Raw genomic sequence first — 19,196 nt, 5'->3', positions numbered from 1 at the left:
TGTTCTTTGATCAGAGAGGGCAGTCATTTGCTTCCTCTGTTTCTTTCTCATTTCTCAGGTGTGGATCGCTTCCTAGGGAGCCTAGAGGGGAGGGACCCGAAAAATCCAGAACAGAGAGAAGGGCTGCACACAGAAATTCACCTGAGTACTTTTCAGCCACTGAGGACTCAGCTGAAGAAGCCCTGCCTCCCCAGACAAGTTTCCTGGCTGGGTTAGGTGCCTTTGCACATGTGGGCTCTTTCTCCGAACTATGAGTTGTTTGAAGCAAGGATTATCTTCACTCCAAAAAAAAAAAAGCACGAATGCATACTTAGCACCTGGCGCTCTGGCTCACACTTGCATGCCCAGTGCCTACACATAGTGGGTGCCCACCTTTCCTTCTCTGCACCGTTTGGCGGTTTACAAGTCCCTTCTTAATTAAACGCCTTTTCACTTGACTGATAGGACTGCTCTCTTGATTCTGCTCCCGCCACTCTGGCTGCTCCTACCTAGTCTTTGGCTGGTTCCTCTTCATTCCGCTGACCTCTCTACCGTGGGAATGTCCCAGAGCTTGGTCCTCTGTCTGGGTCTTTACCTACATACACTTCCTAGGTGGTCTCCTCCAGTCTGAGCTTTAAGTAACACCCTATCCTGATGGCGCCTACATCTGTGTCGCCAGCCTGTACCCCTCTACTGATCTTCAGTATAGGTCCACCACCAACATCGCCACAGGGGCTTCTCAGAAGCACCTCAGACTTGATAAGAACAAAACCAGACTCCCAACTTCTCCTTCTGGATCTGCTCCTCCAGCCAACTTCCAGCGTCTAAAAACCTTTGGAGTCCTTAGTTGCAGTTTTTTGCACACCCTGTATCCAATCTATCAGCAAATCCCCTCAGCTGTACCTCTAAAATAGTTCCAGAATACATCTTTTCCTCTGCACTGCCAAGTGTCAAAGCCTGATTTACTGAAGTGACCTCCTACCTGCCTCCTTGCCTCCCCTTCTCCTGCTCCCCTCAGTCCACACAGAACAGCTGGGTGCTCTCAGTAAAGGCCAGTCCAATATGCCTCAAGTCTCCTCTAATCTCCCCAGATGGCCCCTTACCTTATTCAGGAATCACAGCCTTTAAAATGGCCTGTGAGGCCCTCCATGACCTGCCCCTGCCCCATGCTTCTGTGACCTCGCCTGCTTCAAGCCGAGTTGACATCTTTGCTGTTCCATCTGTCAGGAATGCTCTGCCCCCAAATATCAAGGCTCACTCCCTCACTTTCTTCGGGTCTTCACTCAAATGTCACCGACCTCATCACAGAAGCTTCTCTGACCACCCAAATAAAAGAACCACCCTGTCCCAGCCCTTAAGATCTTGGAATTCTCCTCTCTCCAATTGAGTACAAGGATGTCATTCTACTTGCTGTTCTATTCCCAGCACCTAGAATGGCTGGCACTCCTGGAGTATTTGCTGAATAAACGGATGAAATGAATGTTCTATGAATAGTTAATAAAGGCACATGTCAGGATGCTACCTTTCAAACATCAGAGTAAAATTTCTCAATCCATGATCTGAGTCCATCTCCCAGGGTGCATTCAAGAAAGATTGGTTCCATAAATCGCATTCTCAAAAGGTCCAATGTTCCAATGAGGGACACTCATACTAAAGTTGGCCCAACTGGGTCTGAGCAGAGTGTTTAGCTTCAAGATTCATGTTCTGAGATCTTGACTGAAATGTAAATACTTAAAACTTATTCCCATAGATTGGGAATGCTTAGCTTTCATCCAAGTCTGGATTTCTTCAATAGGTTACTCAGCTGTTGGAACTCTGTTCTCAACTTTGTCCCAACACCCCTGCTCACAACTTTTGTTTGAAAGGAAGGCGCATCTTTCTTCATTCTCTGATGACTGTTCTGTTAGCATACAGAGTTAATAACCAGACCACAGGACCGAAAAGCTAAAAAGGACTTAAAAGACTGAGGAATCATCTTTATTCGTGTACTGCACTAAGCCAGAATTGCTCCACTCTTGCCAGTACAAAAGGTGAAGCAAGACACTGGTTGTGGAGATGAGGTAGGTGCCTTTATGGCAGAAACTCTAATAGGCTAATTAGTGGTTCTTAAACTGTGGTCTGGGGATCTACTCTTTCAGGGGATCTGTGAGATCAAAACTACTTTCATGATGTTAACATATTAACTGCCTTTTTCATACTCATTCTCCCACAAGCGTACAGAATTTTCTGGAGGTCACATGACACGCAATGTTCACAAGAGGTTGAGTGCAGAAGCAGATGAGACCTAGTTGTCTTCTATTAAGGCAAACATTAAAGAAATTTACAAAACTGTAAAACAACACCACTCTTTTCACTAAAATATTTTGTTAAAGTTTCAATTAAAAATGTTAGTATGTAATAAAATCATTATTTTTAAATCAATACACATTTTTAAAACTTCTTAGTTTTAATTTCTAATATGGTAAATAAGTATAACCCACAAAAACACAAGCTCTTTGGCACCCTTAATTTGTAAATGAGTCGTGAGACCAGAAGGTTTCACAACTGTTGGCTTAGGCATATGCAATAGCATTCCTTCTGTCAGCATTATTCAGTAATCTCTCTGCTGCTTCCAGTGCTGTGATAGCAAGGTACCGCGCTCCCTTGCTCGAACCACAGCCTTCAGATGTCACTAAATCCACACTAAACTAGTAACTAGCAGAGATCTCCCACTACTTATGTCCAGGGCTTTTCTGGGGAATACTCTTCCCACTCTCCCAAGTACAAATCACAGTAGGTGTGAAGCCCAGACCCCAGTGTCATGAACCAGCTCCAGTCAGTGGGATGTTTTAGTAAAGAATAAAACTTATTTTGTAATCTAAATAAAAGTTAAACCAACTTTGTTAACATGATGTTAAAATGGCTGGACGAATTTTCACTGAATCTGATGGGAATGCTTAGGATGATGGTCTGAATTAAAATATGTTATATGGTTATGTGTAAAATTCACTTTGCAGCCACCTGAAGAAGATAGGGATTCATCCTCCAGCTGAAACTGAGGGGAGAGGTTTTTTTTCCCACCAAACTCTGGAGGGAATTTTTGGATGGCCAACCAGAAATACAAGATATAGCACGTATAAAATTCTGTTTGGGGTTGGCTGGGGTAGGAGGGCAGTGCGGAGAACACCCACCCAGAACATTTGAAACTGAGGTATGAGATCTACATTACAACTGACTGAAACATGCCACATGTTAAAATGCCATAGATGGAGAAGATGCACGCTAGTTTCAAATACTACACCCCCTCTTTCCAACTGAAGCAGCCCGCTCCAAGCTGCTTCTTACCTGAGAAACTTCATGTAACATGCCTTCATGTACCAAGTGCCAGCAGGGTTTATTTGGTGATGGTTAATGATTCTCTCAAACAATATAGGGCGGGCCAGCTAGTTTATTCACATTGAATCTAAACCTTAGATCTCTGGCTTAACAATAACTTAAGGAACCCTGAAAGACACAATAAACTTGTGTTAAATCAGAGATGGTTTAAATCAGTCATATAACTTCTAAGATTCTGGGCTGGCAACTACAGTATGACGAATGTTCAGTCCAGTTACAAAACGTTTCATTTTCCTTGGCCAACAAATCTTAAACAGATCTGAAAAATGAACTGCTTTACAAAGGCTTTTACCATATACCCATCGCTAACAGTCAAATGATTATGGTTTCTTCATCTCCCAGAAACTTTTCTAAAGAAGAGGGATTTTCCTTTGATCTGCTCACCTTGGTGCGTATGTAAGAACGCAGAGAGTAAGTTTAAAGAACGAAGATGAACGGAGATGCCAAGAAAAGTTTTTATTGCAAGCACAGTGAGCAGAAGGAGACGTCTTCTCACAAAACGTGGCCGCAAGGTCTGCCATTAACTAAATCTCTCTGACAACCCTTCATTGGTTTAAAGCATATTACTTAGCTTCTTGCTATCAGGTGTACATCATTTCTGCCATGTGGGACATTTTCTTGGGAATATACAAGTAATATTCCATGTAGCCTGACAGGTCCTCAATGGTCACATCATCCACATAGACTCGAGCTTGCTCAGAACAGGAGCGGGGGGAGCCAGACAGAGTTCTGGTGTGGAGCGACTGAGAGTAGTCCTCAAGCATAGATCTTCGTTCTGGGGCCAAGGGAGGGACACTCTGCAGGCCTGAAAAGGAATACACTTCCATATCATGCCATCTCTTACACTGGCACTCCTTGCCTATGCATGCACATGGCTTGCCCTGGTTTAGCTTGGAAACGGATTGAAAGTCAGAGAGATCATTGGCCTTGAGACTTGCTTGGGAGACTTGGGTAGAATCAGAGGTGTCTTCCTTCTTACTCTCTGATGGGAGCCTGGGAACCGCAGTTCTCAAAGGCTCAACGACTGCCCCTGTGTGATTAGTATCGAGAGAAGTAGAGCATTCTCCTGCATTGAACTCTTTAGGGGTGGAAATGCCCAGCCTATCAGGGGAGTCAGTCTGGCTTTTGTGCTTGAGCTGGCTGCTGGAAGAAGAAGCTATTGTACTGCAATGTATAAACTTTGGAGGATGAAGGACAGGAGACTTAGAACGTCGACGACGCTGGGTTCTCACTGCTCCTCGTGAAGACTTCCTTGTAGACCTAAGAGGAAAACAGTGCACAAAAAGATGATGGGACACGCAGCTCTCCTAAACGGATTCTTTGTGATAGCTGAAAATTTACCTCCTCTCGAGTATGAGGTCCTAAGTTTCCCCCAAAGAGATGTGCCTACCTCCCTTTTCAAGCTGCCTAAGTCTGTGTCTCAAAAACCTCAACATCTCCTTATTAGCAAGCTATAGACACAGGAGAGGTAAAGGGTAGTTTTTAATTGCATTTCTTGGGCCAAACATTGGGTGCAGAACACTTCCCTATCCAAACCCTTGGCCTGAGAATCTTCAGCCACTGGGGCTGGAAAAGCACCCCTCCCCAACCCACTTGATGCTGTAAAGCCCAACTGTTATGCGCTGTGCTCTGAACATAACAGCTTCCATACCACTGTGTGAGGCTGATGATGCAAATGGCCACTATGTCATGCAGTCATGATTACCACATAGAGAGAGCAGCAGATTTAGGATTCATTTCTATCACTGACAAATAAATTTAGACTCCCTCAAGTTTTCAGACATTGGGAATTACCAGATGCTCTACATAACTTTTAATAAAATATTTAAATAAATAAAAGAGTTGAGCAAAGGAAAAAAAAAAAAGAGAGACTCAAAACTGCCAAGCAAAACTGAAAACAGAACCAAAAAGAACTTTAAAAAATAAAAAGAAACCCTGTATTTGAAATTAAATTAAATGGCTGGGCCAAGCAGCAGAATAGAGCTAAGGAAAGAAATACTGAACTGGAAGATAAATCGGAATTAGTTGTAACAGGGTTCAGCCAACTGTAGTCTATGGGTCAAAAAACTGGCTATTTTCATACAGCCCACAGACACTACTCCTGTGGGCTAGCACTGGGAGCCACAGAGACCAGGCTGGGTATCCCCCTTCACCCTGGTCTCTACTCCCTGTGCCTGCCTTCCTGGCCAGCAGATGTGTCACACCACTGCCGAGGTCCCATGCTGGTGCCATCTACATGTTGGGGCTCTGCTGTCAGCAACTGCCAGCACCTGAGAGGTGGCATCTCAGTTCAAGAGTGCGGCTTGTGTGGGGCCCTCTGGAGGAAAGAAGGGCATGCTGGAATCTGGGTACCACTGGGGCACAGGGTAAAACTGATTCTAGTACTGCCACCCATCCCCCCATCCCACCCAGCTAATCATTTCATCCTGAAACAAGCAACTCAACACAAAGTGTGTCCACCAGCCAGGATGGTGGGCATTAGGCAAATGGGGCAGGGTAGGAATTTTCTCGCTTATATACATACCTACATAACATCCTTGAATCTCACCTCTTGGCCTCCAAAGCCTAAAATATTTATTATCTGGCCCTTTACAAAAAAAGTTTGCCTACCCCTGACCTAAAACATAGTATAGAGACTTGGAAAAATGTAGGAGAAGTTAAAAAAACACAGATAGAATAAGAAATCTCGAGTTTCCCAAGGAAAGACTATAGAGCATGGAGGACAAGTGAGTTTTGAAGAGATAAGGGCTGAGAAATTTTCTGAATTGATGAAAGAGATCTACAGATATAGGCAGGACCTGAAACAGGACAAATAAAGAGCAATCCACATCTAGACCCACTGTAGCAAAACTGCAGATTCTCCAAAACTGGAACATCTTACTAAAGGCAGCCAGAGACCAGACAGATTCCCAAAAAGAACACCAGTAAGATCGAAGGTTGACTTTTCAACATCAATAATGAAGCCAGAAGAGAATGAATATCTTCCAGGGCTATGAGAAAATATCTAGAACGAGGACTTCAGGCATATCAAATCAGGTGTATCTTTCAAGAACAAGGATGAAACAAAGACATTTTCAGATAAAGCAAAGTATATTTACCAATAGAACATGATGCTATACACGGAGAGGGAGCCATTCAAATTCATTCTATGGGGAGTTCTACGATAGGCCCTAATTACTAACAACAGATCTTTGCTAAAGGAATTTCTTCAGAAATTCCTTTAGGAAGAAAGAAAGACAAGCATCCTATATGGAAGGTCTGAGATGCAAGAATGGTGAGCAAAGAAACTGTAAATGAGATAAACAAACACTGTTTATTTAAGTAATAAAACCTGTTTGTCAGATTAAAAAGAAGTGAAAAAAATAAAATATTGGGCAACTACACATAGAAGTCAGGAGGTCAGGGGCGCCTGGGTGGCACAGCGGTTAAGCGTCTGCCTTCGGCTCAGGGCGTGATCCCGGCGTTATGGGATCGAGCCCCACATCAGGCTCCTCCTCTAGGAGCCTGCTTCTTCCTCTCCCACTCCCCCTGCTTGTGTTCCCTCTCTCTCTGGCTGTCTCTATCTCTGTCGAATAAATAAATAAATTCTTAAAAAAAAAAAAAAAAAAAGAAGTCAGGAGGTCAGAATAAGAAGATTATAAGGAGGGTTAGGGGCGCCTGGGTGGCTCAGCGGTTAAGCGTCTGCCTTCGGCTCAGGGCGTGATCCCGGTGTTATAGGATTGAGCCCCACATCAGGCTCATCCGCTATGAGCCTGCTTCTTCCTCTCCCACTCCCCCTGCTTGTGTTCCCTCTCTCACTGGCTATCTCTGTCAAATAAATAAATAAAATCTTTAAAAAAAAAAAAAAAAAAAGAAGATTATAAGGAGGGTTAAAACACTGCTGATGCTTAAACAAGAAGGGTCTGAACTGGGTGGGCAAGCTTACATGCATGGATTTTCTATAGTACTTGCAAATGTATTTTTTCTTCCTCCTAATTTTCTTAATAAAGTTTTCTTTTTCTATCTTATTGTAAGAATACACTGTATAATACATAAAACACATAAAATATGTGTTAATTGACCGTTTATGGTATCTGTAAGGCTTCTGGTCAACAGTGGGCTACTAGTAGTAAAGTCTGGGGGAGTCAAAAGTTATATATGGATTTTTGACCTGCACAGAAGTTAGCATCCCTACCCTCCGTGTTGTTCAAGGGTCACTGTAATAACTTTTGTCTTTGTTAATAAGCACGTATGGTGGAATTTCAAGGCTAACTAATAACAGAAACACAGCATATAATTTCCAAGCCAGTGGGAGGAAAAGTGGTGGGGGGAAGAAAACAAACCTATTTCAAACAATTTTTTAAAAGGAGGGGAGAAGAAAAGGGAAGGCAGGAAGAGTAAAAAAACAAAAATCAGACACAAAGAAGCAGGACAAATAGCATAAAGTAAAATGGCAGAAACAAGTCTAAATATATCAATCAATAATCAAAATAAACGTAAATGCACTGAACTCAGTTTTAAAAAGATTATCAGAATGGATAAAACAAAATAAGCCATATGTATTTATGAAACACATCTAAAATTTTAAAACAAATAATGTTTGAAAATAAAAGATAAAAAATGATACAATAGGCAAATACCAACCAAAAGACAACTGGATTAACTATATTAATTCTGGCAAAAACAGACTTTAAGACTAGCCATTACGAGGAATTAAGAATGTCACTTATATCATTAAAAATCTCAATTCAGAAGAAAAAATTCTAAACTGGTATGAACCTGGACTGTATAAACCTAACAAAATGGCTTCAAAATACACAAAATAAAAATATGGAACTTAAGGGGAAAACAGACAAATTCACTCCCATAGGGAAGATTTCAACATACATCTCTCAATTATTGATAGATTGAAAAAAAAAATTGTGGAAAAAAATATTCAAATAATACATTTAAAAGTTTGATTTAATGGACATAAAAGAGTGCTCGCTTTGGCAGCACATATACTAATGGACATAAAAGAAACCAAAGAACACATAGGACATTTATAAAAATTGACTATAAACCAAGCCACACGGCAAGTCTCAGCAAATTCTCAATTGAGAAGAATGGCTCATCTCTAATCATTGGGCTTGGGGTTTGGTATCTTAACATACTCTTTTCAGGATACTCAGGAAAGTCCAGTAGTATTGTAAAGTATTGGACACAACCCATCTGCAGTAAGAAGCTCTTACCCATGCCAACTGTCTTTAGATGCACACGAGGTTTTCAGTTTGGTATCATCCGCTGCTGTTCTGACTGATGCTCTGGCATTTGTGCCTTCTCCAACAGACAGTGATGCTATGGACCTGAAGAAAACAACGAAGTTTACTGCTTACAGAAAACTGAAAGTAGGAGAACTTACTGTTCTCACCAACACAACTTATATTAATACCTTTCTCTGTCATTTGGGTTTCTCAAAAAATTGCTCATCTTTTAGGGTAAATTTTCCTCCAAAACCAAATTTAGGGGATCCTTAAAAGCCCATGGTTGCAGAATCAGAAGCCAAAGAGTAATTCTTAAGTATGACGAGCAGCAGGATATAAATAGACTTTTAGGTTGTTTATCTGGGGCAGATAAAGCCTTACGTCCACAGAGAACCCTAATGACACTGACCACTTATTTTATGCGGGCAAATCAAAACCATGAGAACTAAGTTGAGGAGCAAAAACCTCAGGAGACTCACTCTAACTTGAAAATGTGTATTTTTGACAACTAATAAACTTGAAATATTACTGGAAGTTAAATCTTTGCAATTTAAAATTACAGAAGTAATATGGGTTTCCAGGAAAGAAGATGAAAAAATTTGAGTAAAAAAAAAGAACATCTATAATCTCACAACCCAGAGATTTACAACATTAACATTTTGGTATAAATCCTTCCAGACCTTTTCAATATACACGTATATACACACATACATTGGGCTCCTACTATACATGCTGTGGTATTAGTAACAATCCTTTAGAAAGAAACATTAATCTACTAAGTAAAAGGATGCTCACTGAAATTAATTTAAAATAAAAAGTAATAGGAATAACCTAAATGCCCAGAAGACAATAGAAAATACTACATTATATAAATGATGACACATCTATTCAATGGAATATTAGGAATTTATTAAAAATTTAGTTACAAAGAACTTGAATGACACAAGAGAATGCTTGTAACATAACATTAAGAGAAAACAGCATTAGATAAACAACTATACATATATTATGATCTCAACTATGTCAAAAAACTATATGGTGTTAAGTACAGATGGTCTAGATTATTAACAGCAGTTATGGTAAACTGAGATTTTTACTTCCTTTTTGTTTCTGTGAATTTTTCTATAATAAGCATGTGTTATTTTATAATCAGATAAAAAGGATTATGTCGTTTTCTAATAAATATGTAGAGATTTATCCTGGTAAGACAAATACCATTGGGAATCGAAACCTGTTGAACAGGATCATGCTAAATTCCTGGCAAGGCCTGGTTAGTTATGAGTCAGTACCTCAGATGTCCCATTTGTAAATCAGCAACAATATGAAACAACCAGAACCATATGATACATTACACAAGTCTTATTCTGCTTAGTCATGGTAATGACTCACCCCTTACACTTTTATTTGGTTTTCTCAAATGTTCTCCACTGCTCCTTCCCTTTCTGTAATTTCACTTCAGGCAGATTACATACTACAAAGATGCCATATCTGACCATAGATATTGCATTAGATAACTGATGCTCTGACCATAGATATTGGTCAGATATGGCATCTTCAAAGGTTTTGTTGTTGTTGTTTTTAATGTTCCAGGTAATTTTTAGGGGCATTGAAATAGCTTAATTTTATGTTCCAACTTCTTAAAACACCATGAAAGAAATCTGTGTACGGAGAGTTACCCATATGAATTCGTACATTCAGGGATTTATTTGAATATGTTTGTTTCTGTGTATGCACATTCCTAGCATTTTCCTGGTTAAAAAAATTATTTCTATACCAGAAATCACTAAGAAATGTGACCATAATCTGGAACTATCTATTTCTCTACTTTGTTTTTATTTCCCAAAACGACTTAAAAATTACTGATCAATTTAAATGGCAAGATGACCGTATCAGAAAAGCCTCTGGGAGGAGAAAGATACTTATCTGAAGTCTCACTGAAGCAAATGGGCGCACCATTAACAGTTCTTGTGCAAACCCATTAGTATATCGCCTGGTAGGCCAAACAAACAAACAAACAAACAAACAAAACAAACAAAAACGTACTAGCAGTAAGCAAACAGCCCTAACAACAACTATCTAATTTTTACTATGTGCCAAGTACTGTGTGCAACTTTTCATGTTGTCTTCAAGGTATCATATAAAGGAATGGTTAAGTGCACAGTTTCTGGAGGCAAATTGGGTTCAAATTCTGACTGTATCACTTCTCACCAATGTGACCTTTAGCAAGTGACTTAACTCAACTGTAGGTCATCTGTAAACTGGAATAACTATAATATCTATCTTCTAAATTGGTAGTGAGGATTACATAATGTGTACAGATACTTAAGCCAGTGTCTAGGGCATAGTGAGTAATAAATCTCCGTGATTATTACTTGTTGTGAAGTGTTCTACTCTAAGCTTCTAGGGTTTATTTTCCATTCATGAAAAGAAATATTCCTGTATCTGTCAAAGATCTGAGATTTCTTCTGGCCTGGGGTGAAGAATGGGGATGAAAACAGTCCTGCACAGAACATTTTGCAAAGGGCGAAATATTAACATTCAGACAGCAGCTGGTCTGCAGGTGCTCTAATTAGTTTGGCTAAAGGGTCCAAGATTATTGATCTCAGTGACAGAACCCTAATGAATAGAGGTTTCCATAGTGACAGACTTAGCAATCAGAGCATATGAAATCGAGAATGTCTGTGGATTTCTGTGGAGCCAATTCACTTTTAGGGAAAAAACACTGTGATTCCCTAGAGATGTGAGGAAATTCCTGACGGGACACTGCTTGATAATTTTGATTAAAGACCGAGGTAGGCAACTTTCCTCAAAACTAAGGGAAACCAAAACACCCAACCTGGAAGTACGAATGAGCTGCTACTTTTCAAAATTTAACATTAAGAGTTTCTTTTATAAGTAAAATAATGCTGTGCAAAATTTGGTAGAATGTCACACTGTTAACATTTTTATCTTTCATGAATAATGAGAAATTTTAGAAGACAAGATCTTCTTCAGTGGAAAAAGCTACTTAAATCTAGTAAACAATTCCCAAATAACATATTACATATTTAATTACCCTGATGCATCCACTCTTAATTTCTTGAAAGCAGTTTGTAGACTCTCCTCCTCTCCATCCTTGGCTTCAGATTTCATTGTGAAAGTTTTTACACTACTATGGATGTTGCCGTTAATACTAAAAATAAAATAAAAATAAAATGAGCAAAGTGAAAACTGGTAGGTTCAAAAGTATACCTTTTGTTAAAATCTATATTCCTGATACTATTACTACTTGTTGGGGGGGGGGGAAGCAAATTTCTATTTCTAAAAGGAATTTTCAGTGTAGACAGTTGGGGACGGTAGGTTTTATTTCTTAAGAAAAGACAAATGAAATGATACAGAAACATGTATTTATTATAACAGATTTTTTTATTGACGTATAGTTGACATGTTATATTAGTTTCGGATGTACAACACAGTGATTCAATAATTCTATCTTACTCAATTATTATGATAGAATTTAAACTGTCCAAATACTTGATGCCAATATCCTATTACAGAGCTTTGGAAACTAGATCACCTGAAATCTGTGTTTAAGTATACTTTTTAACATGGGGGTAAAAATTCGTCCAATTGGACAGGTCTAGAAACCTACAGACAAAGTGACCTTTGCACCAAAAATAAAAGGAAAAAGCTCAACCTACAACACTCTGATTCTTTACAGTGATACTGAGTATTTGTGTGGTCCAACCCCAACAATTCCCATTAAGTATAACTTCGTGACACATGATAGCATTTCTCTAAAGCAATCCTGACCCAGGTATCACTATTTATATTCATATAAATATTCATACTCAGATATCAAGATGTTACCATTGTTAAAGCAGGATTACAAATATGTTTCAATGATTACTGATTATTCCACACTCTTATCAGTAAGTTTGATACCTTCATTTTTTTAGCTTTGAATTATTTTAATTATTATACAAGACAGAAAATAAATGAACTATGCATACAACTCGAAAAGATAAATGGAACAAACTTTGCCAAAAGAAAAAGGTGGAAAGTAAAAAATTACATAAATTATTTTTCTGTAGATGCATCTTTAAATGATCTCCACTTAATCAACCAGTTTGATTAATTAAAGTTCTCCATTCTTCCACCTTGATTTTTATACTTAAAGAAAAGGGGAACAGGAGCCAATCAAAGCAATAAGAGGTACAACAGAGAAGCAGAGAAGTCTGTTAATAAATCCTTTGAAATCTAGTTTCCTTATTTTTCCACTAAGGGAATTAATTAGTTAACATTAGTTAACATTAAATCTGAACAAAAAATAAATCAGTATCTATGATCATAGAGAATCAGAAAGAAAAAAGGTAAGACAAAAAATATAAAATGGTGGATTTGTGAAGCAAACGATTACCTTTACCTTTTCCTTATTTCTAACTTGCTAACCCCATCTAACCCCCCTTCCCCCCGCCCCCCAGGCACTCTCAGAAGGAGCAGTGCCTCTCTGTGGACCCTTGTAACTTCTCTGATTCCTTATGTGCTTATTTCTCAGGGGTGAGTTTCAGGTTACTGTGAGACCTCTAATATTCCAAAGGTCAGGGTGTCATAATATGTTTGATATAATGTAATCATATAGTACCAGTGGCAGAATACAGAAGCAAGGCATTAACACTACTCGCTTATTTCATTTAGTTATTTACTTACATGTAGAAGAAGGTATTTTAGGCCGATCACTCTGGTGAACACTGAAAATAGTCTCCAAAGAATTCAGCTAGCTTTTACTGCAACTTCTTAAATCAAAAAATTTGAACACACTCCCCACATATTCTTGCTGGTTTATTTAACCAGTACAAGAACTTGAGGAAACATTAATTCCATATTTTGCTGGTTTCTAATGCTTTTGGATTTAGAGGGGGATCCTCCCCCAGATACACATTAATGTCCTATATATCTGGGGAGGGAGGCAAGCAAAGATCACATATCCTAATATTTTTGAAGCTCCACAGTACCTAAAAGAGTGGTACCAGAGATTATAAACAAATCCTTCCTGCTGGTAGAACTAAATTACAGTTTGGCTTATAGTTTTCCTCAATTACTTTATGACCAGTCAGTCAAATGCTCAGACTATTGGCCCTTACAGAGTTAAACAATCTGAAGAGTCTCCCCATCCCTGAGGACCCCACACAAACCCTTTTCTGGGACTCTCTGGAAATCAGTACACATCACATCTAAATATACACTGCTTAATTCTATGGGCAGAAATTCATTCCATCCACAAATATTTACAGAATCCCTACCATGGGCTTTAGCACTAGACTGGATTAGGGATAGAAGGATAAACCTGACACAGGACTGTGAACCCTATTCCTGTAAGAATTGGAATCTCATTCCTGCCCTAACACTGTGCTAAGAAGCTTTGCACCCAGATATGTAATTTTTAATTATACAGTCCTAACTTAATGGCACTGCAGGTGACCTCTAGATATTTATACAAACTTAGTTAACATTCTTGTTGACACACCAAAAGATCTATTATTTGAAAACCAAAATAGACCAAAATAAAAACTGGCTATAGACTAAAACATTAGGAATGAAGTTCTGTCTAAACTATTTTCAGACTTCCAATATTCTGATTATGCACCCTTTCCCTCTGTTACATTAACCCAGAGCAAAGGCGAGTCTTAGACATGACCTTAAGAGCTAAATCAGACCATGTTTGTAATCAAGAGTTGTACAACTAACTCCGGGAAACATATAATTGGTTTGCCCTTTTTCGTTAACATTAAATTTGTGGAGACATTTCTTGCCATTTTCACTTCACTGACTTCCTGAAAATGGAACAATTACCAAAGAGATCAAAGTTTAAAGGCCTATTAGAAGTTACTTTGTATTGTTTTAAGTTAAATCACAAGGGGCAAATTTAACTCTGCCTCGGATTTTCCCAACCTTTCAAAAATGACAAGTAAAATTCTCCTAAGTTCCTCCATCAAAAGGGCAAATTCCTGGTTTTCTCTGACTTTCAACGAATAGCATGTGTCACACTCTTATTTGTATCTTGTAGTTTTAATCATGACCTCTTTTAACCTCAAGCCTAGATCCAAATTTCCAGGACCCTGAAAAGACCTGAGATCGATAAATAAAGGATCCCCGCGTAAGCGTGTCATCACAATGTTAAAGATTTAGAAACTTTCCCAGCCTCCCAGGAAGCGCGGAGTGCAGGAAAGAAAACCCTGTCCTGCAACCCCCTTAAGACACAAACAAGTCTAGGTTGAAACTATCTGCCCACAGTCCAAAACACATTCACATCTCTCTCTAAACACTCTCTCACCCCCTACACTCTCGATGTAGAGCAAAAGCACGGTGTTATTTCTGTCCCCCCCCCCCCCACGCCCCCGACTCTGGATGGGTCGCGATTAAATACGATCAGGGGGAAAGGTCAGAATCGGAGCGGGGGGCGGTACTCGGGTGGTGGAGAGCAAAGGCCCCAGCTCTGTCCGCCCGGGTCTCCAGCTGGAAAGGTGCCTCTGCTGGATGCTCCCCCGGCCAGAACGAGAGGCTGGAGTTGCGCCGAGGCGCAAGGGATGCAGAAGAAGGCGGGAGCGGAACCGAAGAGGCAGCCAACGAGGCTGGGGCTCAGAAACAAGCGGGAAAGGGCGGGAAGGGGCAAAGGGCGACCAAGGAAGGCGAAAAGGGGAAGCTACAGCCGGGCGGGAGCGGGCGGAGGGGCGGGACGCGGCGGGGACCGCAGGGGCGCGGGAAGGGGAGAGAGAGCGGAGCTTGGGCCGACCCAAGCCGCGGCGGCCGAGGGGGCGCGGAAAGGCCCAGGCCCGGCCCGGCCCAGGCAGTCAGCGCCGGGGGGCGACGCGACGAGAAGCGGGCGGGCCCAGGGGAAGCCACCCAAGGCCAGGCCGGACCGGCAGGCCGAAACGGGATGCCGGGGCCCCTCCCCGTCACGTCCACGCACTCACCTCCTCGCAGCTGGGGCGCTCCGGGAATCCAGTCCCGTCAGTTCAGATCGTCTGTCCCCGATCGCGGCGCCTGACTGACCCGGATCCAAACCCGCGGAGGGGCCAGCCCGCGCCTCCGGAGTCGCACTGCGCCTGCGTCACTCAGCCACGCGCCCCGCCCCCTGCTCATGCTCCTCCCACCCCAGTGACTCGGCAGCGCGGCAGGCGGTGGCTGCGCAGGCGCGGGGCACGGACCTTGCCTCTCAAAAGCCCTGTACCCGCCCCTCTAGGAAGCACGTGCGTCTACGTAATTTCCTGTTATTCTCCTCGCTTAGTCCTCGGTTCTCCGTGGGTTTGCTCGGGACCGGCGTTTGGGGCGTGCCCGCTTCCTCTCTGTCAGGTGAGTGAGTAGGCGCTGTTCTTCCCAGTCGCCCAGCCGCCTCACTTCCCAAGGTCTCCCTGGGCCTGGTGCTCGCCCTGGAGTCACCGTGGCAATGGAAATTCCGGGGACCGAGGCCAGGGTGGGGGAATCTTCGAGGCACCCGCTGAGCTCTTGGCCCGAGTCTCTTTGGTGCGAAGGAACCTGACGGCCTGCGACATCTCCAGAGCTCGGACGCAAGCGCTCGTCTCCTGGCCTGCAGAGAAGCGGGGGAGGTTATCAATCACGGCCAGGGCCGGGAATGTGAGGCCGAAATTGGAATGGCTGTAATGCCTCTGTTTGACTTGAGACGACTGCTTTTACCTTTCTGGGCCAGTTTCTCCAACTGTTAAGTGAGGAAGTGGACTATATCAGCGAATCTCATTTTTACAGGCACGGACCCCTTGGAAAATCTAGTGAGAACTCGACGGAGAAATGCACATACGTACTAAATTTTGCAAAAACGTTTATGGGGCAGTTCACCGAAGTAGGTGATTTTAAGGGATCTTTCCATTTTTAGGACTCTGACAGTTGCTCAGATGAAAGGCAGAGAAGGGGTGATGTGTGCAACAGTTGCAAATCAACCTCCCCCCCCTCCCGTCACCAGGACTGGTTCTGCTGAAGTAGCTGTGCCGCTCCGCATTCACCGCGCCCCAGTTAAACGTTTGTATTTCTCTGAGCTTTGTGGAAAAGATAGCTTTCCTTAAAAGAATTGGCTAGAGTTGGTTCTGGCCCAACACCAGGGGGAGGGTTGTTACCTGAGCCAAAACTGGGCCCTCCCACTCCCACCCGCCCTGATACTCAGGTATAGTCACCTAACTAGATAGGCTGCTGGAAATAGTTGAGTCTGTCCAGCTTAACTACAGCCAGACCTTGGAATGCCTGACCCATGTCTGGGAATGGAATCTACAAGTCATTGTATAAGGATGTTAAACATAAAGCATGTGGTGGGCCCTGGGTGAAACATTTTAAGTTCTCCTTGTTCCTACCAAAGGCTCATTAACTGACGGGATGAAAAAAAACTATTAATTGTGAAATTCCAACATCAAACTTAATGATACTAATAACAATGGCTATCCTCTTCTGTGCAGCAATGTGCATGTTCTCTCATTTAATATTCTTGTGACTTTATACATTTTACAGATGCGGATGCCTGGGACTCAGGTGTTCGATCCCTTGTTCTAGCTCCCTTTGTCTTATCACCCAAAGCTAGTAAGTTACCGAGTTGGCATTTAATTTGTCTCAAAAGCCTGTCCATCTGCTGCCCATTTCTCAACATCTCTTGGAAAAGAATAAAAAAGAGGAAAATATGGTGCATTTTTTCCTCAGGAGTTGCAAAGTGAGTTGCATCAAGACTTGTTATTAAGCTGTCATTTGAAAATACTGCTTCAGATAAAACTCACACATACTTGAGGGCAAGGACTATAGATCAGTAATGAATCCCCAAAGCTCAACAATTCCTGGAGGTTAGTAGGTGCTAAATACAGTTTTCGTGAATTCTTCATTCTACCTACTTCCTTCCATTATGGCATTAAATACTAACAGCCAAAAATTTTTTAAGTGCTTCATGTAAGCATATCTCCATCATAAAGTCAGATGCTTTCTGAGAATGTGGCTCTTTCCTCAGAGAGTATTTGGAAGGCAAGAACGTCTGGGGAATACTTACGAAGTCCATTAACTCACACCACTTGCTGTGGCCTGAAATTTCAAGTCATGACAGACATGCCTGGCTCATTGTGTGGCACCTCATGACGGAATGAGATAGAGAAGCTAGAAAACATGTGATCTGAGGGAACAAAAAGCCAGATATGCCTCCTGTATTAGCAACACAGGGTCTTTACAGCCATAGAAAAAGCCCTGAACTTACGTGCAGACTTTATGTACTTAGGAAATTGGCTAGGTATTGGGGGCGCCTGGGTGGCACAGCGGTTGAGCGTCTGCCTTCGGTTCAGGGCGTGATCCCGGCGTTATGGGATTGAGCCCCACATCAGGCTCCTCCGCAATGAGCCTGCTTCTTCCTCTCCCACTCCCCCTGCTTGTGTTCCCTCTCTCGCTGGCTGTCTCTATCTCTGTTGAATAAATAAATAAAATCTTTAAAAAAAAAAAAAGGAAATTGGCTAGGTATTAACTTAATGCACATAGTAATGTCATTTCATCAGGAAGCTATCATAGCTTTTAAATTCCTTTAGCAGCACTTCCTATTCCATGTATCTTATAACTGACTGAGTAGAGTAGACTTAATTTCATCAATTATACTGCAAAAACAATATACATAGGAGGATAACTTTGATTTTAAAAAATAACTTTGAAGAAGGCAAGTTCAAAACCTTCAAAAAAATTTATTTTCCCAACAATGTGGCTGCCATCCTACCAGCTGGTAATCTGGAATAGTCGTCTTAAGTGTTTTAAGGCTCAAAAACATTGTTCCTTACCTTGATACAATTTGAAAAATGATTTTTGAGTAGAAGATGTTGATGATAATGATCATTTCTATCTTTATTTACAAGGACTGTCTCATTTAATCTTAATTTAATTCAACTTGCAAAGCAGTTGCTTTTATTTTGTCCATTTTACACCTGAGTAAAGTAAGGATCAGAGCAGTTAGATAAGTCATCCAAGGCTACACAGCTTGTAAGTGGCAGAATTGGGATTCAAATTTAGGCCATTTGACCCTATGCCCACCTTCCTGGTCACTTGAGTTAGGCCACTTTTCTTAGTCTCAACCCATCTTCCCCTTACACACCCTAACTAGATCAGGCATACTTGCTTTCACCTGGGAAATTCATTGGGCTTGAGGAAATGTGCTGCCTAGGATGTGGGACTGTGTTCCAGCTGCATTTGACTTGCCTATTCTTGGACTTACCAGGCACATTTCCCTCTCAAGTCTTTTGTATTTGATGTTCTTTCTACTTGGACATTGTTTACCCACAACTCTCCTCTTCATTCAAGTCTGCTCGTGTGGTTCCCCAGCAGGGCCTTTCCTGGCTACCCCAGAAGACCCCTTCATCTGTGTCCCTTGAACTTTCTTTTTATTATAGCACTTACCACTACCTGATAACATATATTCGTTACCATTCCCCTCACTAGAATAGAAGTGAGCTGAAAACAGAGACTTTGTCTCTTTTGTTTATCACTACTTTTCTCATTGACTCCTAGATGATATTTCCTACAGTTAAGCACTCTGAAAAAATGGATGTGTCTTATAATTGACACCTGTGTCCTGGTAGCATTTTTTTTTCTTGATTATACCTACAATAAATGAGGAGTCTT

The 19,196-nt window shown here is 41.4% G+C and overlaps 2 protein-coding genes across 7 annotated transcripts in view; one reads left to right on the top strand and one right to left on the bottom strand.

Annotated features, from left to right (window-relative positions):
• Nucleotides 1-3,795: 3,795 nt before the first annotated feature.
• OSER1 (oxidative stress responsive serine rich 1) lies at nt 3,796-15,702 on the bottom strand. The gene is made up of 4 exons (XM_026503542.4): nt 15,530-15,702; nt 11,632-11,748; nt 8,565-8,678; nt 3,796-4,614 (listed from the first exon to the last, which is right to left on the bottom strand). The coding sequence occupies exons 2-4, from the start codon at nt 11,706-11,708 to the stop codon at nt 3,936-3,938; spliced, it is 870 nt and encodes a 289-aa protein (XP_026359327.2). The 5' UTR covers nt 11,709-11,748; nt 15,530-15,702; the 3' UTR covers nt 3,796-3,935.
• Nucleotides 15,703-15,746: 44 nt separating this feature from the next.
• The window catches only part of GDAP1L1 (ganglioside induced differentiation associated protein 1 like 1), a 47,129-nt gene continuing 43,679 nt past the window's right edge, over nt 15,747-19,196 (top strand). For 2 of the 6 annotated variants that reach the window (XR_006410022.3, XR_007190644.2), the window contains exon 1: nt 15,818-16,589. The gene's annotated coding sequence lies outside the window, so the exon portion shown is untranslated. Of the gene's footprint in view, nt 16,590-19,196 lie in introns of all 6 variants that reach the window. The other 4 variants (XM_026503555.4, XM_044385832.3, XM_026503559.4 and 1 more) reach the window with 3 other exon arrangements.

The sequence above is a fragment of the Ursus arctos genome, unplaced genomic scaffold (genome assembly GCF_023065955.2).
Source record: "Ursus arctos isolate Adak ecotype North America unplaced genomic scaffold, UrsArc2.0 scaffold_16, whole genome shotgun sequence".
Classification (NCBI taxonomy): domain Eukaryota; kingdom Metazoa; phylum Chordata; class Mammalia; order Carnivora; family Ursidae; genus Ursus; species Ursus arctos.
Note: the sequence above shows the minus strand (reverse complement) of the source record. Positions and strands in the feature narration are given on the sequence as shown.